The 24,089-nt window shown below is 37.6% G+C and overlaps 1 protein-coding gene across 1 annotated transcript; it reads right to left on the reverse strand.

Annotated features, from left to right (window-relative positions):
* Positions 1-4,926: 4,926 nt before the first annotated feature.
* Positions 4,927-23,424, reverse strand: TMED7 (transmembrane p24 trafficking protein 7). The gene is made up of 3 exons (XM_066274100.1): positions 22,902-23,424; positions 16,487-16,732; positions 4,927-12,298 (listed from the first exon to the last, which is right to left on the reverse strand). The coding sequence occupies exons 1-3, from the start codon at positions 23,094-23,096 to the stop codon at positions 12,062-12,064; spliced, it is 678 nt and encodes a 225-aa protein (XP_066130197.1). The 5' UTR covers positions 23,097-23,424; the 3' UTR covers positions 4,927-12,061.
* Positions 23,425-24,089: the final 665 nt, after the last annotated feature.

The following is a 24,089-nucleotide window of genomic DNA, read 5'->3' on the forward strand; positions in this document are numbered from 1 at the left end:
AGAGAGCTGACTTCTTCATGGTAACAAAATGGAAGCCAGAAGACAATGAGAAAATATCAAGATAATCACTCAAAGAGAATTCTATTCCCAGCACAAATTCTCTTCAAAAATTAAGGCAAAATAAAGACATTTTCAGAAAAAGAACAAAACAAATTTGCCCCTAGTTGACCTACACTAAAGGAAATTCTAAATGTATTATTCAAGCAGAAGAAAAATTATTCTAGATGGAAGCTCAAAGAGAAGCAAGAAACAGACAGCAAAGAAGGTGGCAAATACATGGGTAAACCTAAATGAATGCTGCCCACATAAAATAGTAGTAACTTATCATATTTACAGGTGTACAAAATATAATATATAAATTGAGAGAAAGATAAATGGGGTTCCAAAACAATCACCCATAAATTTCAAAGAATTTAAATAATAGAGAAGATGCTCTCTCACCACAAAACTGCAGTTATATTATATTAGAAATCAGCCTGACCAAGTAGTGGCACAGTGGATAGAGCATCAGACTGGGTGGTGTAGGACCTAAGTTTGAAACTTCAAGGTTGCTGGCTTGAATGCAGGCTCATCAGCTTGAGCGCCAGGTCCCTGGCTTGAGTATGGGATCATAGATATGACCTCATGGTCACTGGCTTAGCCCCAAAGGTAGCTGGCTTGAGCCCAAGGTTGCTGGCTTGAGCAAGGGTTCACGCACTCTGCTGTAGCCCCCTGATCAAGGCACATATGAGAGAAGTCAATAAACAACTAAGGTGCCACAACAAAGAATTGATGCTTCTTATCTCTCTCCCTTCCTATCCATCTGTCCCTATCAGACCCTCTCTCTGTCTCTGTCACAAAAAAATAAAATCAATAAAAAAGAACTTATGTTTGGAAATTAAGAATCACAATTCAGCCTGACCTGTGGTGGTGCAGTGGATAAAGCATCGATCTGCAACGCTGAGGTCACTGGTTCAAAACCCTGGGCTTGCTCAGTCAAGGCATATAAGGCAAGCAATCAATGAAACACTAAAGTGAAGCAACCATGAGTTGATACTTCTCATCCCTATCCCTTTCTCTCTTTCTCCTCTGTAAAATCAATAAAATCTTAAAAAAAAAATCACAATTCAAAATGATATGGGGCAAATTAGAGTAATAAAAAATTCTTTGAAATCAATGAGTAAAATAGATATCAAGACATGTAGAACAGAGTTTGTGGTGGGGAGAATTTTAAGATGGCCCCTGAAATCCCTCCCCATCTCCATATGTATACCTTTGTGTGGGCAGAACTTATAACTTGCTTTTCACCAACAGAATATGGCAAGGTGAAAAGACTGTGGAGATGCAATCAAGGTCTCTATTCAGCTGACTTTTAAGGGAGATCATTCCAGGTGATACTGACCTAATCAGAAAATCCTGTCAGGCATTACGTGAAAGACGAGACTCAAAGCAGATTCTTTCTCCTGCTGGCCTGGAAGAAGCAGTCATGATGTGACCTGCTGATGTGGAGGGAAAGCTTCAAGAGGCTGAGGGAATCAGTTCCACAGCTGCAAGGAACTGAATTTTGTCAACAACCTGATGAATTAAGAAGAGGATACCTAGCTCCAGAGAACACAGTCCAGGTGACTACTTTATGGCAGCCTTGCGAGACCCTGGGCAGACGACTGAGGTTTGCCCAGACCCTTAACTTATAGATATTGTAAAATAATAAAAGTATGCTGCTTGAAACCAGTAATTTTGTGGTAATTTGTTATGTAGCATAGAAAACTAATATAGAGCTAAAGTAGGATTTGGAGGGAAAGCTATAGTTTTAAAATATATATTAGACTAGAAAGTTGAAAATTCAAGACAAATATATATTACAAGAATATAAAAATATGACATTAAACTCAATTTAGAGAAATAAAAATAATTAAAAAAAGCTAAAAATCAATGAAACAAACTACAACTATGTAACAAATGCCTGACCAGGCAGTGGTGCAGTGGATAGAGCGTCGGACTGGGATGTGGAGGACCCAGGTTCGAGACCCTGAGGTTGCCAGCTTGAGCACGGGTTCATCTGGTTTGAGGAAAGCTCACCGGCTTGGACCCAGGGTTGCTGGCTCCAGCAAGGGGTTACTCGGTCTGCTGCAGCCCCACGGTCAAGGCACATATGAGAAAGCAATCAATGAACAACTAAGATGTCGCAAGGAAAAACTGATGATTGATGCTTCTTATCTCTCCCCATTCCTGTCTTTCTGTTCCTATCTATTTCTCTCTCTGACTCTCTCTCTGTAAAAAAAATAAAAAATAAATAAAAGTGATCAATTTCTGGTAAGACTGGTCACGTAAAAAGGAAGACAAACAGTATCAGGATTGAAGAGAGGAACGCAATTACAGATATGGCATATGTTAAAAAGAGAATAGGAATAACAGTGTGCTAATAAACTTGAAAATAAAGAAGAAATTACATTCTAAGGAATATTCAGTTTACCAATATTACAAGAAGAGATACTCTTATTAATAATAAAATTGAATCAGTATCCTACAAAGAAGTTGCCAGGCCCCAAACACACTTCACCTAAGATTTCTAATTTCCTTCTGGTTCAAGATAAAAGTAATGCAAATCTTATAGTTCTTCCGGAATATAGGGAAAGCAAGCCACTCTCCAACTCATTTTATAAGGCTATATAATATTGATAATTAAGCAAAAATCTTAAACCAAATCCAGCTATTAAAAACAAACAAATCACATCATGGCCAGGTTGGTTTTACCTCAAAAAAGAAAGTTGTTTTAACAACAGGAAGCAAATCCATGTAATTGATCACGTTAAGAGAATAAATGTGGAAAAAGAATGATTCTTCTCAATAAGTACAGAAAAAGCTTTTGATAAAATTAAACTTTGAGTATTAAGTCCTGACTGGTTGGCCTAGTGGTAAAGTGTAGGCCTGGCGTGTGGAAGTCCCAGGTTCAATTCCGGGCCAGAGAACACAGGAGAAGTGCCCATCTGCTTCTCCACCCCTCTCCATCTCCTTTCTATCTCTCTCTTTCTTTCCCATAGCTGAGGCTCCATTGGAGCAAAGATGGCCCGGGCGCTAAGGATGGCTCTATGGCCTCTGCCTCAGGCACTAGGATGGCACTGGATGCAACAGAGCGACGCCCCAGATGGGCAGAGCATCGCCCCCTAGTGGGCATGTTGGGTGGATCCGCATCAGGTGCATGTGGGAGTCTGTCTCTCTGCCTCCCCGCTTCTCACTTCAAAAAAATACAAAATTAATAAATAAACTTTATGAGTATTAAAAAACTCCTAAAAACTAAGAATAGCAGGAAAATTTCTAAAGTTCATAAAAATACTGTAAATTGCTTACAGGATACCTTAAAAGCATTCACAGAGAACAGAAACAAAACAAAAATGCCTATTATGACCACTTCTGTTCAACATCCTCTGGATGGAGATCCTTGCAAATGTAATTAGACAAGAAAAAGAAAAAAAAGAAACTAAAGGTATGAAGAACAGAAATACAAACAAATCTTTCCTGACTTGTAGATGATACAATTGTATATACAGAAAGTCTGAAAGAATCTACAGATGATTAGAATTGGTTGAATAGAAAATCAATAAAAAACTGTATTTTAATATGCCAGCAACAAAATATAAAACATTTAAAGATGTCTTTACATAATAGCATCAAAAATATAAAGAAAATGAGATTAACAAAATATATGAGTAAGTACTTTTGTGAAGAAAATGACAGAATTTTATCAAAAGATCTAAGAAGATATCAACAATGGACAGATATTCATTCACTGGAAAATGCACTATTATAAAGAGAAAACTGTTCACAATTAAATACAATTCCAATCAAAATCCTAAGAGACTTGTTTTGTTCATACTTGTGTTAATTCTAAACTTTGTACAATAATGCAAAAGGTACTCTAAATCTTGAAGAACAACGTATAAAAAGACCTGTTCTACCAAATATCACAAATTTAAAAAGCTTTAGTAATACAGTATGTTACTGGTGTCAAGACAAACTGATTAATGGAATGGAGCAGAGCCCAGAAATAGACTCATGTAAGTATGGATACTTAATAGATGATCAAATTGGCATTACAAATCAATAAAGATGATTTTCAAGAAATTAATAAAGAAGCCTGGTTACCTTCCTTATCTCATACAAAACTCAAGTATGTGTATAAGACAAAGTTATACATATTTTAGAACATAGTATAGAAGATATTCATGACCTCAGGATAGGGAAGTATTTCTTAAACAAGACACAAAAGCACCAATACAGGAAACGATCAATATTTCACTAGATACAGAAAAATAAATACAAACTGTTGGGAAGATATTTGAAATAGTTATTACTAAAGGGTTAGTCTCCTGAATACACAAAGAATCTTGTTAATCAAAAAATGTCAATCTAATTTTTAAAAATTATCAAATGATTTAAATACAAGAGGAAGTCAAAATGGTAAATAAATCGAGAAAAAAAATTAACCTCATAGAAATGCAAATTAAGGAAAGATGAGCTGTAATACCAGTTTCTTTAACAGTATGTACATATATATATATATAAATAACTGAAATGCTCAGATTTTCAAGTTTTAAAGTCTAATAATACCAAATGTGGAACTTTCCAACACTGTTGGTAAAAGTATTCATTATTAATTGATGTAATTGCTTTAGATGTTAGATATTACCTAGTAATAATATCTAGATGAAGATACACATATTCTAACAGCAAATAATTCCCTTCCTAGATGTATTCTCAAGAGGTCATACACATATGCAATAATGTTCATAGTGGAATTGTTCATAATAGCACCAAAATGCGAAACAATCCAAACGCCATTACAGTAGAAGAGACATATACCTGTGGTATACTCACACAGTAACAGAAACAAACTGCAGCCACATGCATCAACATTGAGGACTTTAGCAAAACAAAGTCACACAAAAATACATGTAATATTCTATTTATTAAATAGAATTTAATACTCCATTAAATGTTATTTATTAAAGTTTACTTTTTGCCTGATTAAAAGAAATTATTTTCAAGAATGTAGACATCAGTACAATTCAGTGTGGTCTACAGACCATACAACCTGTTACAGGCTGATGTAGAAACAAGCACATCAAGTGAGATTTTGACATTGCCAAAACATTCAAGCATGTGATTTTGTATTGTTTTTAGAGGGGGAGGGGGAAGAGACACAGAAAGGGAGAGAGATGCATCAACTTGTAGTTGCATCACTTTAGTTGTTCATTGCTTCTCATACAGGCCTTGACCTCAGGGCTCAAGCCTAGCCAGTGAGCCCTTGCTCAATCCAGCGATCTTTGGGCTTAAGCCAGTGACCATGGAATCATTTTTTTTTTTAATTTTATTTATTTATTTTTTACAGAGACAGAGTGAATCAGAGAGAGGGATAGACAGGGACAGACAGACAGGAACGGAGAGAGATGAGAAGCATCAATCATTAGTTTTTCATTGCGTGTTGCAACACCTTAGTTGTTCATTGATTGCTTTCTCATATGTGCCTTGACCGCGGGCCTTCAGCAGACCGAATAACCCCTTGCTGGAGCCAGCGACCTTGGGTTCAAGCAGGTGGGCTTTTGCTCAAACCAGATGAGCCCACGTTCAAGCTGGTGACCTCGGGGTCTCAAACCTGGGTCCTCAGCATCCCAGTCTGACGCTCTATCCACTGCGCCACTGCCTGGTCAGGCCATGGAATCATTTTGATGGTCCTAGGCTCTAGCTGGCAAGCATGCAATCAAGCCCATAAACCTTGGGGTTTCCAACCTGGGACCTCAGTGTCCCAAGTTGATGTTTTATCCACTGTACCATCACTGGTCAGGTGTGATTTCGTATTTATACAAGAATCTGTGATGTTTGGAAATTATTTTAAAAAGTAGTTAAGAACTATTATATGTAACTGGTAAAAATATAAAAAATAAAATCATTTTCATTACAAGCAGAATATTGGTTATCTCTAGTGAAGAAATTCAGGGATGTGATCAGGAAAAGATACATGGGAACCTTCTATGGTGCTGGCAATGTTGTATTTCTTAAACTTAGTCTTAGTTAATGTGTACCTTCTAATTTTACTTCTTTTTAAACTGTACACATTTAATACCCTCTTCTGTATTATGGCAGATTTCACAACTTTTAAGTTGAAAAATTTACTACAGACAATAGCAAATTTTTAAAAACATATATGTATCTATAAAAATAACTGAAATACATCAAAATGGATGGTGGGATTATGGGTGGAGTTTACTCTTTGAACCAGTGTTTCTTTAATTCTTGTGTTGCCTTTTTTAAGGTAGTAGTAATCACTAGCAAATACCAGCACTAAAAACAGAATTTGCCATGCCTGACCAGGCGGTGGCGCAGCGGATAGAGCATGGGCCTGGGACACTGAGGACCCAGGTTTGAAACCCCGAGGTTGCTGGCTTGAGGGTGGGATCATAGATATAACTTCATGGTTGCGGGTTTGATCCCAAAGGTCACTGGCTTGAAGCCCCATGTTGCTGGCTTGACCCAAGGTCACTGGCTTGGCTGGAGCCCCCCAGTCAAGGTGCCCGCAATTATGAGTTGATGCTTCTCTTCTCTCTTCCTGTCTGTCTCTCACTAAACAACAACTACAACAACAAAAAAAACCCCAAAATAAACCACAAGAAAAAATAGATTATGCCAGACCAGTGTTACTTCTGGTATTTTCTGGTATAATCTTTATCTTAGCAAGAAACATGGTCATTTCTAATGATGGTATCCTTTGTATAAAATGAAGAAATGTAGAGTAAAAAATAACACAGTAGGTGGTTTAGGGATAACATCCTATATTTCGTCCAAAATTTTGAAACAACTGAGATGGAGAAATTGAGATAATCACCTCTATTGTTAACAAAGTAATAGAATGTGTTTTTCCAACCTGTAGCAGTGGGGACTGGCTAATAGTCCATATATCTGAATTAGTTTATTCCACTCAATTCCTGACCTAGCTAGACAACCATGGACCTCCCTCATAGGTAGACAAAGTTAAATTTTTTGGGATATAAATCTTTCAACATACATGTTTTCTTCCTCTTACAGCACCCTATAAATGCCTTAGCCCCGTCAAGGTCATTCTGCTGCATTCCTTATACATTAGTTGCTGATATAGCTATCCTGCCTCCTCCAACTAAGTTATGTTCCTGAAGGTCCAACTATCTTATTCAGTTTTGAAACTTCTAGGTGTTATGTATGCGATAGCTGTTCAAACACTTTCATATTTGTGTTATGTACTATTTAAGAGCCATATGACTAGAGGGCAAAGTAATAACTTTAGAAACTAAAGAAAGAACAAGAGACTAGACTTGGACCAATGACAAAATATAGCTACTATGAAGTACTTATCTAGGATAGGCACTGATTCCAAGTGTTTTATAAAAATCTCATTATATTCTCATTATAGTAGATATTACCTTAGTAATCAATGAAGAAACAGAAACATACTGTTAATAAAAATCATTTGTGTGAGGTCAACCATGACTTGAACTTGACAGTAAAGCACTGAACTGATATTGAGCCACAATGAAATCCAGATAGTTAAGCCTTCAGAGATCTATCCTTTAACTGGTGTTTGCAGGGCAATCCTTCATGGTGGCTGAGAAAGAGGGCTCTGGAGCCAGACTGCAATAGTTCATACTCAAATTTGCTACTGTTGTGAGATGAGCAGGTTTCCTAACTTCCCTATGTCTCTGTTTTCTCATCTGTAAAATGGGAATTCCTTAGTTCACAGGATTATTGCAAAGATGAAATGTATCAATACAAGTAAATTATTTAGCACAGCACCTAGCAGGGTAAGCATGCAATAAATGTTAACCTATATTTACTGTTATGTATTTTTGTATTGTGCTCAGAAACTGGAATGTCCCTTATGACTACATCATAAAGGGAAAGAAAAATAATGAGGCAACTTGTCATTACATAACCTAGGGTTAATTTATTTAAAAACTAAGATTTTTAGGGAACTGAAAGCTTACCTGCCTTTTACCCAAACGTTCAGAAAGAAATGCAAAAAGGTTAAAAAATGAGGCAGTTTAGAGGTGGTATGGGTTTCCTCTGCTACCTGAAAGTACAGTGTTCCTATGAAACCTTTCCTGGGCAGAAATGGGGTAAAGCAAAGAAGCAATTACCATTAAATTATGGAAAAGTTTTTAAGTGATTCCCAAAAAATAACTTACCAAATAACACATAAAACCTAAAATAGACTCATACAACCTAACATATAATAAAAGCAATGCCACTCACTCTGTCTGGGGTGCATGCTGCCCTTACAATGGCTCCCTACAAAACAAATGCTGAACACTACTTTCGCTTTTACCATTTCTCGTTAAAGAAAAATTCTCTTTGAATTTCTTCCAGCTAGTGAAAACAGGTACATATACATAACGTAGATCTTTTGTAAAAGCAAAGTGGCATATCGTGAACTTTCAAAAAGTGGGGGATACCTCTATTTCTCTTCTCTAATTTTTTTCTTAGGCCAGTCCCTAAGATATTCCAATGAAATACCAAATAAACAATCACTCTCAGCCTTGGCCAGTTGGCTCAGCAGTAGAGTGTCGGCCTGACGTGTGGAAGCTCCAGGTTCAATTTCTGGTCGGGGCACACAGGGGAAGCGACCATCTGCTTCTCCATCTCTCACCCTTCTCTTTCTCTCTCTCTTCCACTCCCATAGCCATGGCTCAAATGGGTTGAGCAAGTTGGCCCTAGGCTCCGTGGCCTCACCATAGGTGCTAAAAATAGCTCAGTTGCCGAGCAATGGAGCAGTGGCCCCAGATGGGCAGAGCATTGCCTGGTAGGGGGCTTGCTGGGTAGATCCTGGTGCCAGCACATGTGGTAATCTGTCTCTGCCTTCCCACTTCTCACTTAATAAAAACATAAATAAAGAAAAATAAAAAATAATAATCACTCTTTTGCTACAAAAATGTACTCCAATCTGCAAATTCATAAGGAGCCTTAGAAAGATTTAAATCCTAACAGAAACAAGTCAGTTGATATTTTTTATTCTGCAAGAATCTATTGGTGCAATCCTACACAACCAACAATTATTTAAAGAAATTTGCTTTTCCTTCCAAAAGTAAATGAAAATCCCCTGATTTATTTATATGTTAATTTGTTTAATTTTTTAAAGCAATCAGAGAGTCTGCTTTGTCCTATTTAACTATCAATGTTACAAATTTACAAACTGAAGCAAATACAAATAATACAGATTTAAATGAAACTTTTCAAAGAAAATTGCTTTTCAGTCCATCGTATTTTCAAAGTTGATTAGCATCAAGCCAAAATGAAAGTATGAATCACACACCATTTGTTTCTTTTAATAGAAAAAAAGAATGTTTAGATTATCAGCAAAGTAATCTTACATCTCTTACATCTTCACAGTTGGAATTTTAGTATAAACTTGTATATCAAGTCCCTTTCCATTATTTATTTTGCTTTAAAAATATATACAGCTAATGATGTTTAAATATGTATTCTGAGTCATATGTCCAAATATAAATATTTGGGAAATTCAAACTGTTGCATCAAGTTATGAAAAAATTAAAGAAAAAAGAGGAGCTTCAAATTCTATAGTAGGAGGAATAAAAAAATGTTAACATTTACGTCTGGAAAGATAGGTATATTCTCATTTATATATACATACCCAGCGGAGTACAGACAGCCAATTACACAGAGATGAGATTAAGCCTGTACTATTTTCTAAAACAGGTAACAGTGGTGATTTCAAACCCTGTAATATATTTCAATAGTTTCATTAAAAGTTCTTTGTAATAGTAGTCCAATATGAAGTTTTGATAAACGCCAAATCCTAATCACTAGACCACCAGGGAGGACATTATAGGCATAGATGAAATAACTGCATTATCTATGCCAAATTCAGCACACTGATGGTACCTGGTTCCGTTTAATTATGGTCTAAGTATCTGAATGCAACAGAGCAGAGAGGTAACCAGAAAGTACATTTAACATACATTCATGCTTATGAATCACATTAACATTAGTGTTGAAAATTTTCATATCTAAATATAGGGGGATACTTATAAAACTGCAGGACAACTCCAATATAAGAATCCAAATAAATAAAGCTGTAAAATCTTAAACTTCAGTTCTTAATCTATTAAAAATTAGCTATTTGGTTTTCAAAGAATTTTAAATTAAAGGGCTGAAGTTGAAAACATGTTTGTCCCTTACTACACTGCAGATTTTAAAGTAGCCAGCATGACAACTTTAATTCCTTCTGCTCTTACATGCAGTAGTGTATATAAGCCTTCTAAGGAAGCTTAAAATTGAGTTATTTTTTACTCAGTGGTGGTGATCGGGAGTCCTATTCAATAAGTACTCAATGGTACCACATATCAAAGTCTATTCAATATGAGTCTTGTTCAGAACTTACACTTTTGGGTGGGGGAGGGAAGTACGGCATAAAGCAGTTGCATTTCTTTTTAAAACAGCAGAAAAGCTTTAAACACATACAATTTTGCAGTATTTTGTATTCTAACTTAGAACACTTAAAATCTTATTTCAATCAGCTCAAGCTATACAAGTTATAAAATACAAACACATTCTAAACCACATAGTGTACAGAATATGCACTATTTAATATTCATTAAATGCAGTACAATCAATGAAGATTATCAAATAAAAAAAACACACACAGCATTCTAAATTTTAAAATCTTAGGGATGCTAACCAGAGATTATACAAATTATACGTGCAAGACAGAAAAGAAAGAAATGAAGATGAAAGAAAAGAAAGGAAGGAAGGAAGGAAGGAAGGAAGGAAGGAAGGAAGGAAGGAAGGAAGGGAGGGAGGGAGGGAGGGAAGGAAGAAAGATGTGAGGGAGGGAAGGAGGAAGGGAGGGAAGGAAGGAGGAAGGGAAGAAGGGAAGAAGGAGGGGGATGGGGAGGGAGAATGGGAAGGGGAGAGGGAAGGGGGAGAGGGAGAAAGAGAAAGAAAGAAAGAAAGAAAGAAAGAAAGAAAGAAAGAAAGAAGAAAGAAAGAAAGAAAGAAAGAGAGAAACCAAAGAAACTAACTTCTCAGTGCATCACACCTATTGGGATTAAATATATGGCACTTTTATGATACTAATATTATAACTGTCAATTTAAACTGGGAATAACTAAACATCATTAAAGCCACATATGGGCAAGAACCAGCCAATTAAATGTTTAAATGAAACAGATCACCTTTTTTCTTTGTAAAAGCACTTAAAATGTAATGTGTGCAGATAACTCACTAAAATTTTTCTCATTTCATTTGCCCCTAAACTGTAAGACAAGGTAGTATCTTAAATTATTCTGTATTTAGTCTATTTGGTATGACAATCTGATTTTTAAGGCCTATATAAACTCTACTATTTTACTAAAACATACAATTTTCTATGTGGTAAGAATGTTTTTATGAAAAAAATAACATATCTGGTCATAAATCATAAAATAAACCCCAAAACAAAAAGCTGACATTTTCCAAGCTAGTGAAAAATAAATTATACCATGATGTATCAATTTAAAATTATATCAATATTAACAAATATTACTATGGTAGATTTTTCCCCCCCATAAAAATTAAACAGTGCAGAACAGGGCTTGGATTACAGTTAATCACATACTGTTTTCTGAAAAACAAAACCTTATTTACTATAAAGAATTAAAAAGCAATTTTCTTCCTCCACAACAGAGATAGATATTAAATTGAAGGTTTTAAAAATATCCACTACCTATAAGAAAAGTACTTTTAAATGGCAAAAAAAGAATCAAAATATCAAAGTTTACTGTGCGAAGAGTTGATATAAACAACCAACAAAAGAGTAGATCACTGGTGTTGAATATTTAACATGAATAGCCCAAAATAAGTTCCAAAGTTTTTATACCTTTACAAATAAAAAAAGGTGTCCTTTCCACAGTTTGAGGATATGCACTGTACATCCCCCTAAACAAGTGTATGAGTAAGGTTTTTAAAATGTTGCCAATATTAAGTTCTTCAGTACCCAAAATTAATTAGAGGACAGCAACATTACAGTGGCAATGGTGCATCAATTCTCAAAATGTAGTTATGATCCAACACGAGTTGTGGTGGTTCTTTTATCTGAGAAAAAGCTTTTCAGAAGAAATACCTGCCCTATGCTAACCACCAGAAGAATGAGGGCTTCTCCTACTGACCAATAGGCCACTCTTGTATTCAGATCCTCTGCTCGGCTTCGGCCTTGAGCTTCTCTCAAGCGGAAATGAGTCTGATAGTCGATGACAGACTTCAGAGCTTCATGAATTGAAACACAGGCAGATTCCATCTAAAGAGAAGTATTTCCAGTTAGTATGTTTAATACTTTCTGTACAATCCATCGAGCACAATCATCTTTCCTTTTAATTTGATCTTAATTCCTCATTTCATCAACATTCTACTACACTGGCACTCACTGTCACACATTTACGCCAGCAGGCCTGGCAATGCAACCCTTTACTCATTCCCACTAGGACAACTGGTAAGGTTAGGGATCCCATTAAGCAGCTGCTTGCCCCAAACTATAATGCTACAGCTGTGGTATCTGTAAAGATGGAACAGCAGCAGAAATACTTACCAGTTAAGGTTTGTGGCTATAAAATTTCAAACACAGATGCCCCAACAAGAAAGAATTAGAAGGAACAGATTGTTCAGATGAGTAAATTAGACAAATAAGAATATACAAAAGTAAACCAAGTATGGCAGGAAAATAGACCGAGTTAGTCGAAGTTACTTTAACTATTTTAAAAACAGTTGAGTCTGAAAATAATAGGTCAGAGTAGGAATATCTTTATTTTTTTACATTTATCAATTTGCTAAACAAGTCATATCCCTCATGCCATTCAACTAAACCAATATATGTTTTCAATGGGATACAAGTTTCAGTTTCACTGTGTAATCAGTTAGTGAGCCCTCATACGATGACACCTAACCTTTCAATACATTAATTACACCATCTGACTTGAGAAGGGTATACTTTTGTATACCAGAGCTTAATATTTTCCTACTGCCGAACACTTAATCCTAGTGATTAAATATGATACATGCTTTATTATACTTATTTTATATCACAAACCACATATTAAGAATTTAAAAAACAATCTGTTTGTCTTAATTTTAATTAAGAAATGTAGACATTAGAAAATAATTCAAAGATTTAATAAAGTTCTACCAAAGTATGTATAAAAGGAATAATTATAAAAATATTCCATTAAAGGTGATTTTTAAAAAGCATAACATTATAAGATCTACAGATTTCTGCTGTTCATGTTTTAGTTAGGCCCTCAGGAATGGAAGATTAGCAAAACTGTGCTAAAATGAATTATTGCTAATTTGTGATAAGAGGCAAGAGAGGTGCTTTCTATATATTATCAAAATATGTGGTCTAAGGATTCTTCCCTGTAAAACATGCATAAAAGGACTTGACAGAAGTTCAGAATGTTTAAGAATTCCTTAGCCCTGGCCAGTTGGCTCAGTGGAGAGAGTGTCAGCCAGGCATGTGGATGTCCTGGGTCCAATCCTGGAAAGGGCACACAGGAGAAGTGACCATGTGCTTCTCTCCCCCATTCTCTCCTTCTCTCTTTTTTTTTCCTCCTGCAGACAGTGGCTTGATTGGTTGAGCATGGCCCTGGGCACTGAAGATAGCTCAATTGATTCGAGTGTTGAGTTTCGGTCTCAAGTGCTGAGGATAGCTCAGTTGATTAGAGCAGTGGTCCCCAACCCCCAGGCTGTGGACCGGCACTGGTCCGCAGAGAAAGAATAAATAACTTACATTATTTCTGTTTTATTTATATTTAAATCTGGACGATGTTTTATTTTTAAAAAAATGACCAGATTCCGTCTGTTACATCCGTCTAAGACTCACTCTTGATGTTTGTCTCGGTCACGTGATACATTTATCTGTCCCACCCTAAAGGCCGGTCCGTGAAAATATTTTCTGACATTAAATCAGTGCTTGGCCCCAAAAAGGTTGGGGACCACTGGATTAGAGCATGGGCCTCAGACAGGGGTTGCTGGGTGCATGTGGGAGTCTGTCTCTATCCCCTCCTCTCACTTAAAAAAAAAAAGGACTTCTTGAAGCCTGACCATGCAATATGGATTAAGAACTGCTGGATTAGAGAAAATTCAAAAATAAAGGGACTTGCATAAATTCAATAAACTCTTTCATACGGTATTGTTTCCCTATTTTTAATTTGTACCTTAAAGTGGAAATGTTCATACATATTCAAAAGTATAGAAAATAGAATAAACCTCCATGTAAATAGTTATTAACACATAGCTATTCAAATTTTCCCAAATGCCTCAAAAGTTGTTTGCAAATCAGAATCTGAAGGTCAACACAATGATCCGGTTGGTGTATCTTTTAAGTCTTTAATCTTTAGGTTCTCCTCCTTCTTTTTGCCCTTCCCATCTATTTTCTGAAGAAATTGTAGCCTCAATCAGCATTTTCCACTTCCTAATTTTGTTAATTGTATTCCCATAATGTTTCTCTGTCTCAGGGGTTGGGAACCTATGGCTCGTGAGACAGATGTGACTCTTTTGATGGCTGCATCTGGCTCACAGACAAAACTTTAATAAAAAATTAATAACGTTAAAAATATAAAACATTCTCATGTATTACAATACATTAATTTCCTACTGCTCATGTTCATGGTTGCAGGTGGCTGGAGCCAATCACAGCTGTCCTCCGGGACAACAACAAATTTTTATTGGATAATGCGTAACATATACGGGTCGTTTAATGGCCCTCACGGAATTACATTTTAAAATATGTGGCGTTCATGGCTCTCTCAGCCAAAAAGGTTCCCGACCTCTGCTCTATCTTATAAACTGGTAGTTGGAACTAGAACTTGATAGGATTCAGGTGTAATGTTTTTAGTGAGAACCTCAGGCAACATTGTGTAGCTCATTATTGCCTATTATCAGAAGACACATAATGTCTAGTTATCTCTCCATTTGTGAAATATCATTAGATTTAGGTGACAGCAGTCTTATCTCCACATTATAAGGTTTCCCATCTGCCCTTCACCTAATGGTTTTGGTAGTGACTGGCAATTACTGTCTACTCCAGATCTATCATTTTATTAGTGGTTAAAGAATGGTTATTTAGTAAAACTCATTTATTCTGTATTTATTAGCTGGTAATGTTCTTTCAATTTCAAAGTATAAACAGCTGCTTTATAAGAATCCCTACTATACGAGAAACTTACTAGTTTTTTGAAGGTAGAAGAAAAAATAGAAAACTGTGATACAAATAAAGGAGGTTAAGTGATACTAATTGCTTTATGACCACTCATTTCTTACATTTATTTACTTAGGTTTTAATAAGAGCAAGCTACCTTCTTATACAAATTAAAATTCAAGTTATAAACCATGGCCTTAAAGAAAAATCTTTTTATAAAGCAAAGTGCCATTCGAATACACAGGATGCTAAAATTAAGAGAATATTTCTAGAAATAAGAGTGTTTAAATAGATCTTATTAAAGCCTACAATAAGTTTATGAATTAAGGCTCTTACATTTTATTAAAAACTGCCTCTATCATCACAACTTTGGCCAAGAGACTAACTAGAACCTGGGAACACTGAAATACCAGTTTAAGGTTTAAACAAGCAAGTGTTAAATAATTCCTTTGATTAACTAATTGATCTTTTAGATACAATCTAAGCTCATACTGTATTTGAACTAGGACTAAAATAGCCCTTTCATCACCTGAACAGTATCTGTTCATTGATTCTATTTCTTTTACTATCTTTCTCTCATTAAGCCATTCCTTAAACTAAATCCAATTTAGCTTCCCTATTTGTTAGCTGACTTATTAATCTTCTAATATTTTACCTTAAGTTACAGCAAAAGTTATTATAACAGCACCTTGAATAAATATTAGTATAAAACCATATGTAACATCTTTATATATTAAGGCATCATTATGCTTCTAGTTATACCAATCTGCTACGTATGGTAGCAACATTCCTCTATGAATTATAGAAAATGCTTCAGAATGCTGAGCACTGTTTAGACTTCCTTTGCCATTGATATTTCTACCTAAGTGATCCTATTTTAATGCTTGTTATTTTCTTTACAGTTTTTATAGTTCATAAAACCCATGCCTGACCTGTGGTGGCACATGGATAAAGTGTCGACCTGGAATGCTGAGGTCAGTGGTTCGAAACCCTGGGCTTGCCCAGTCAAAGCACATATGGGAGCTGATACTTCCTGATCCTCCCCCCTTCTCTCTCTCTCATTCTCTTTCTCTCTAAAATGAATAAATAAAGTCTTTAAAAAAATTAATTAAAAAAACCCTTTCACACTGATGGTGTTCACTAAAAAGCCTGAAGTTACCTGTGAAATGCCTAATCTGCTGTAAGAATTAAGGTGTCTTAACAATTGTTTTAGAGTCAAAATTCTGTTAATGCATATAAACTATGTATTTTCTTCCTTTATATATACCAACATTATATTATTGACTTTTTACTTACCTGCGTAAGAGCACTGACTCGGTTCTCACTAGGAAACAAAGGTGGGTCTTCTCCAACTTGAAAATCAAAATAGACGGTTTTATGTGTGAAAGTAGAAAATTCATTGCTGAAGCAAAATTTGTAAGTCCCATTTTTGGAGGCTGTGAAGGTAAAACTGTCATACTGTTTCTTCATCTCCTTGTATAACACATTACCATCAGGGTCTTCTAATCGACAATCTACATCATAGTGACCACCAGTGATCACCTATAAAGAGGAAAAAAAAGGGCTCACTGTAATTACCTTAAGTTTTAGAAATAATCAGATTTCCTGTTAAAATGGCAATAAGCTTATAGGCTAAAATCCTTTACTATCACAATTTTACATTTTTTTATTTCTATCGGTGGATGGAACTTGGGAGGCAGATTTCAGTTCAACTGAAGGTTTCTAAAAACTGAACAAATTTCCTCAAGATAGAAGAGAAGGAACTAGGTAACCAGCCAAACAACTAGTCCAGTTAATGTACCGTATTTCCCCATGTATAAGACACACCTTAATTTGGGGGCCTGAAATTTGAAAAAATAAAAGTATCACATAAAGTTATTGAACTCAGGCTTTATTCATCATAAAATTCATACAACTCCTCAAGCGGGAAATGCAAGTAAAAAAAAAAATCTACAACCACTGTATAAAACACACCCAGTTTTTAGACCCCAAATTTCAAAAAAAAGGTGTCTTATACATGGGGAAATATGGTAGGTTTCTTATATCACTTAATTCTCCAAAACAACCCTACCAAAGGGCTTTTCACCCCTCCATCTGACAAACTGAGTTAAGGTAACACTTGAACTCCGAAGTCATATTCTACCTTTAAGCTTAGTGTCGTGTAATATTTTCCTTCTCCAAATTTTCTCACCTAGTTTCCTACTAGTATCATTCAAGTACACACATGGACAGGGTAGTGAAGTAGTACCTATAGTAGGTCAGTCCTTAGCATAACAGCCCAAGCATACTTCCATCGTACAATGCAAATTAATTTTACCGCCAAATTACAAATAAGTTGTGTTGAAATTCTTTTACAGGTCAGTTATATAGAATTTGAACATATTTTGTTATGAACTGCATTACGAATTGAACAAACTTATGGGCTGTTTGTTCTCAGAGTATTATCGTCATTTTTAAACTTGTTTCCAAGAGAAACATAAATGATTACACTATATAGTTTATAAACTAGTGATTAAAGCAAAAACAAAACAGAATAACACAAAACCAAAAATATCTTTTATCTGGAAACCTTGTATTAAGGACAAGCACTTGGAAAAGAAAACCGGGGCAGATGAAATGTTTCCGAAGAGGATTTTGAAGCTATTTCCAAAGGCTTATGCTTAATTAGTTGCAATCTGGGCAACTTGGGTTATCCAAATGAAGAGAGGAGTGGGATATTTTCCCTGAAGTAACTGGACAATCATAATAAGAAAGAAAAGGGAAAAAGTATTAAAGAGAAGAAAGTCCTCTTTATATGAGAAAGAATTGAGTGGGAAGAAAGAGAGGAGACAGAAGAAACATAGGGTGCTTGTTTCCACCTAGGTAAAAAATGATGAGAAAGAAACAGTGGGTTTGAGGGTTCCCAACCAACAGGAAACTGGGTGGAACAAACCTTAACTCCAAGCATGAACACTTTTGGTTAGCATATTGACATTCAGATCTATAAACCAGAGATCAAACTTTGGACTTCAAAGAAGAATTGGTTCTTTATGTGACCTTTCTTCACTTAAGAGATATGATAAATAACTGAACTACAAGATCATTATAAGATCATTTGATAATTAAATGAAATTATACAGTTAGGAAACTAAAAATATATTAATATAGAGATATAGTGTTTTGACAAAAAGTGTTATCAATTGGGCATTTACTCCTCCTTCCACAAGTCAACAACTTTTCTTCCAGGTGAAAATGATTACATCATTTTTATAAGCCCAATTATTCATATTGACCATCATACTTTGAATAATCAAATACATACATACAAACTGATCATCATGACACTTTTCTTCCAATAAATTTTAAAACAAGTAATCTCACTTTGATAAAAGCACCCCTTTACCACCTGTCTGGTCACTTAAGATAGACTGGGAGTCATTTCAAATTAAGTATCCCTGCCTGTCCAGTTAAATCACAGGAAATTCTTGATGTTACTGCCTTTCTTAAATTCATCCCATCTTTTCCATTCCTAATCCACACTCCAGACAGGGCTATTGCCACAACTTCCAAAAGTTCTTCCCACAACCCAATCTCTCATCCCTCTAGTCAAGTGTTTCTCAACCTAGATTAAGTAACTTTGGGCTGGATAATTAATTTTTTGTTGTAGGGGGCTGTGTTGCCCTATGCATTCTATTCTAGCCCATTTAGCAGCATTTCTGGTCTCTATCCACTAGATGGCAGTAGCATCCCCTACCTACCTGTCTCTTGGAGGCCTCTCTATCCTTTTCCACCCCCATTTCCTTAAAACCTTTTGAAAATCCTGTCTCCTTTTGGAAATTGCCTTTTGATTTACCCTACAGAAAAATCCAAACCTGTTAACTGGCATTTCACGGTACCTCCTCCACATAGCCTCAGCGCCTCTTTTACATCCTTTCTCATTCTGTGTTCCAAAAATACCAGATTGCCAGAAGTTCTACAAAGAAGCCTTTGCTTAGTTTACACCTTCAGTGACTGTTAGATAGAGTTTGTTTGGTGAAGAAAAGTCATAGGACCCAAAATGACAATGCTTACAAAAATCCAGTTTATTACAGGAAAAGAAAACATCACAGTCAAATGTTGTCTTATCAAGCCTTTGTGGGTCTCAGATCAGGTGCAATTATCCATAAACCAAGCCAACAAACTGGTACAAACTGCCCCTAAAGCCCATGGTTCCACAGTTACAAAGCAACAGTATTACTCAGTGTATTTCAGTGCCAGCTCAGGCTAACGAACACATCTTATCTACCTTTACCCTTCTGTGGCCTGGTAAGTAACACCTATTTATTCTTCTAGACTCAGACCAAACAAACACCAGCCCGTCAGCTAAATTCCCCAATGATCCTTCTTCCTTCAGCCAGTGCTATACTGGGCTGGGTACCAAAGCTTTGCCACTCCAAAAATGTATCTTTTGGAATATTGATTTTAAGCTAACAAACGACTAAAAAAAACCCTTTATTATCTCCCCTATTCCCACCTGAAGAGAAAGAAATAGAAAAACCTGACTTAAGGCCCTGGCCAGTGGATAGAGCATTGGCCCGGCATATGGACGTCCTGGGTTCAATTCCCAGTCAGGGCACACCGAGAAGCAACCATCTGCTTCCCCTCCTGCAGCCAGTGGTTTGACTGGTTTCACTGTCAGCTTTGGGTGCTGCGGATAGCTCTGTTGGTCCGAGCATCGGCCTCAGGTGCTGAGGAGAACTCAGTTGATTCAAGCATTGGCCCCAGACAGGGTTGTGACAGGGGGTCCTGGTCAGGCACATGCAGTAGTCTGCCTCACTATCTCCTCTCCTTTCACCTCTTAAAAAACAAGAAAAACTGTCTTAGAAAAGGAACCTTAGCATATTTATCACATGAAATAGGAAAAAAATCTAGCAGTCCGTTTCCTGGCCTCGGTTCCATTGCTTCCGGGTTACCTAGCAGGAACTTGTTTGCCACATGTTCTGTTCTTTCTGTCCGCCTGTGAATTGTTTATTCCCCTCCAAAATCCCAGACCCTTGTCCACACTTTCTGCTTTATCTAGCATGGCATATATCAGCTGCCCGAAGGGTTTCAAGTCTCATATCTATGACATCCATGCATATACATCCATAATAAACTTTGTACATTTCCTCCTGGTGTCTGTGAATTTGATTATTAGCTCAGCTAGAAGAACCTAGAAGGTGAAGGAGAGTTAACTTATTTTTTAAAAATAATTTTATTTATTGATTTGAGAGAGAGAGAGGAAGTGGAAGGAGAGACAGAAGCACTGATTCTGTATGTGCCCTGACCAGGAATCAAACTGGCAACCTTTGCGTACCACATCAATGCTCGAATCAACTGAGTTATCCAACCAGGGCAGGAAAGTTACTTATTTTATGCTCCCACAATACCTAGTGTGTACTTTCATTGTTGCATTAAACATTATATGTCTGAATCTATTTATTTATGTAAGCTCCCTGAGATCAAAGTCAGTCTTACTTCTCCTTGGGACATACTATAACAAAGTAAATAATTTAACCTAGAACCGCATACTGATTCTGTTATTTGCTTCCTTTTAAGACCGTGTGTGTGTGTGTGTCAAAGAGAGAGGGACAAATAGGGACAGACAGACAGAAAGGAAGAGAGATAAGAAGCATCAATTCTTTGTTGTGACTTCTTAGTTGTTCACTGACTGCTTTCTCATATGTGCCTTGGGGGGGGGGGTGTACAGCACAGTGAGTGACCCCTTGCTCAAATCAGCAACCTTGGGCTCAAGTCAGCAACCTTTGGACTCAAACCAGTGACTATGGGGTCATGTCTATGATCCCATGCTCAAGCCAGTGACCCTACGCTCAAGATGGCGACCTTGGGGTTTCTCCCAGCTGGATGCTCTATCCACTGCGCCACTGCCTAGTCAGGCTAAGACCTTGTGTTTTAAACTATGGGAGACTCAATTTCTTCATCAGTAAAAAATTAATACACCCAAATGCTTGACATACTATCTGCCACAAAACAAGTGCTGTTTTTGGCCTGTAACAGCAGGAGTGGTAGTATTCCCAGCACTGTGCATAGTGTCTAGACATACAGGAATTAAAACCTGACCTGTGATGGCACAGTGTATAAAGCCTCAACCTGGAATGCTGAGGTTGCCGGTGGTTCAAAACCCATGTTTGTCCGATCAAGGCACATACAACAAACACCTGCTATAAGCTGATGCTTCCTACTCCCGCCCTTCCCCACTTTCTCTCTCTCCTCTCTTTAAAATAACAAAAAATTTTCAAACAATGCTTGTTAAACTCAAAAAAAGTTTTTGCTGACAATTTTTATTACAATTCCTTCTATCTTCTTTTCTCTGTCCTATGGTCTAATTCATGAAGCCTAGGGTCATCCTTAGCCTTTTCTCCCTCTCTCACTATAGTCAAATAACCAAGTCCTGTTGATTTTACCTAATAAATCATGTCCAATCCTTTCACTTTTTTCCTTCCCCACTGCTAACATCCTAATCTAAGCCTGAACCACTACAATAGCCTTCCAATCGGTCTGTATATCCACTATGAAATACCTCCTCTAACTGCACAAGTTAATATCCATATAACTACCAAAACTATTTGTGTCATGTCACTGCATTGCTTACAACTCTCTGATAGCTTCCCATACACTTAGGAAAAATTAAAATCCTTAACACAGCCAACAAGGCACTACATGGTTTGGCTCCTGCTGACTTTCTCCTTCCTCCCCTTTCTGGCTTCTTATTCCCAAATATACAGGACCTTTCTATGGTTTTCAAATTCTCAGTCACTCTTACTACAGGTCTTTGCAAAACTTATTCCCTCTTCCTCCTTACTGAAGTACATACACTTATTCTTTACAATTCAGCTTAACATCAATTGCTAAATGAAGCCTTCACAGATCCCAAAGGCTAGATCATATATCCCCTATTTTCTGTTCTTAAAGTAGTTTTGATGTATGAGCAGATATTAAGAAGAGTAGAACAGGTGGGGAATCAAGAAGAACAAAACACCCTCAAGTGTTTTCCATCACTCTGTATCACCAGCAACTAGCAATGAACAGCTGCTCAAATACATGAAATACATCTACCAGAAAAAAAAGAAAAAACAAAACAAAAAACCAGAAACACAGTAGACTGTTTTAACCAACTTAAACTACACCCTGCCCAATAAAGTCTTTTATTTAAAATATTCCCAAAGATGAAAAGGGGCCTCTCAGTTATTGCAACAATTGCTCCTACAAGACCCTGGCAGTTGGTCATCTGTCCTCCAATGATGCTCTTCCAATGACAGGAACCACATTAACCTATACTCCAATACCAATGAAAAAATGAAAACAAAAGAGTTAGATATTGGCAGCCCCTCAAATCTGACTAGAGGTGTGGATTAGAGACGGGGAGACAGCGGGCACTGTAGAAAAGGAATCTTTTTGTTTTTTTTAAAGGAGAGTCTTTTAAGGAAGAAAGTTCAGTGGCTTTCAAATGAAGGACATTAGAGATTGGAAAGAAAAGTCACAGCTGAGAGAAGCATTCCTGAAACTCATATATCTTAATATCCGGTCTTAAATGTTTCTAGCCCAGGGTCTAGAAGAGGAGACAAATGCTCTCTGTGAGCTACCTAGAGCTGATCCTTGAATCAGCCAAAGAATGAAGAAACAAGGTCAGGAAGTGGGAGACACCAGCAGATTACTCCCCGGTCCTGGACGAAAACTGGGGCCCGGGACCGACCTGAAACTCGAGGGTGCACTTGGTGCCTTGCGTGATGTCCTCGTAGAAACACTGCTTGGCATTGTCCGGCAGCTCGAAGGTGATCTCAGAGGCGCCCCCGGGTCCGGGCACCAGCAGCAGCAGCAGCGCGAGCAGCCTGCAGCCCCAACGGCCCGCGGCGGCCGCCCAGCGCTGCGCTGACAGCAGCCGCGGCATCCCCAGGCGGTGGCGGTGAAGGTGGCGCTGGCGGCGGCGGCGGCGGCCTCAACCGAGCTGCGGGGAGACGCGGGGTCGGGTCTGCGCGGACTTACCGCGCGCGGCAGGCCTCAGTCCCAGCCGCTCCAAAGACACACGGCAGAGTCGCTCCGAGCCTCGGAGAGATTCGGGATGAGGATCGAGCCGCTGGGGGCGACTGAGGGGTACCGAGAAAACCGGACCTGGGGCCGGAACAACCCAGGGAGCAGTTATTAAGACCCGCACAGAATAGTCAGAAAGACCTGAGGTGGCCGGAAGTGGGGGCGAGAGCTTGGGAAGAGGCGGGGCCTGAGGCACCTGCTCCAGCGACCCGGATGTACTCACTTTCGAGGGAGGGTAGAGACGTTGGAGTGTATACGTGGAAGCCCGCGAGGCGTGCACAGGGCTGGGCCGCCGCCTGGGCGGAGGGGCGGGACTAGCAAAGGGAGCGGGTGGGCGGGCCCAGGGAAAGGGGTGTGGCCGGTGGGTGTACCCCTGCGGGTGCAACCCGGCATTCATCGGTCGGAGCGTACAATCTGTAGTGGGAGTCAGCTACGCTAGTTGAACCTTCAGTGGGAGCTCCCCGCTGGGAGAGCTCAGGAGTGAAGAGCTCATTTTGCCCTGGGGAGTTAACCAGTGGTGGGATTCAAATAATTGATAACAACCAGTTCTCTGCCCTAATGACCATTTTAAGTATAAAAAAAGATATACCGAAAGGTAGTTTATTATTTCATGCATTTAATTCTTAAATAAGAATAAAAGAGGTACACAAAACTAGATTGTTATAAGAGTTTAAAAATATTGAAAAAAATGTTAAATACTACCTGACAAAAAACAATAAAACTGTTAAGATATTTCCATATTGCTTCTTGATTGGCATCCTCACTTGCAATTTTCTTCGCTTTTATCCAAGCATCAATGGCTGTGTGATTTATCCTTAACCATCTTTTCGCTCTAGGAGTAGAATCCCATTTC

The sequence above is a fragment of the Saccopteryx bilineata genome, chromosome 4 (assembly GCF_036850765.1).
Source record: "Saccopteryx bilineata isolate mSacBil1 chromosome 4, mSacBil1_pri_phased_curated, whole genome shotgun sequence".
In the NCBI taxonomy this organism is placed as follows: Eukaryota; Metazoa; Chordata; class Mammalia; order Chiroptera; family Emballonuridae; genus Saccopteryx; species Saccopteryx bilineata.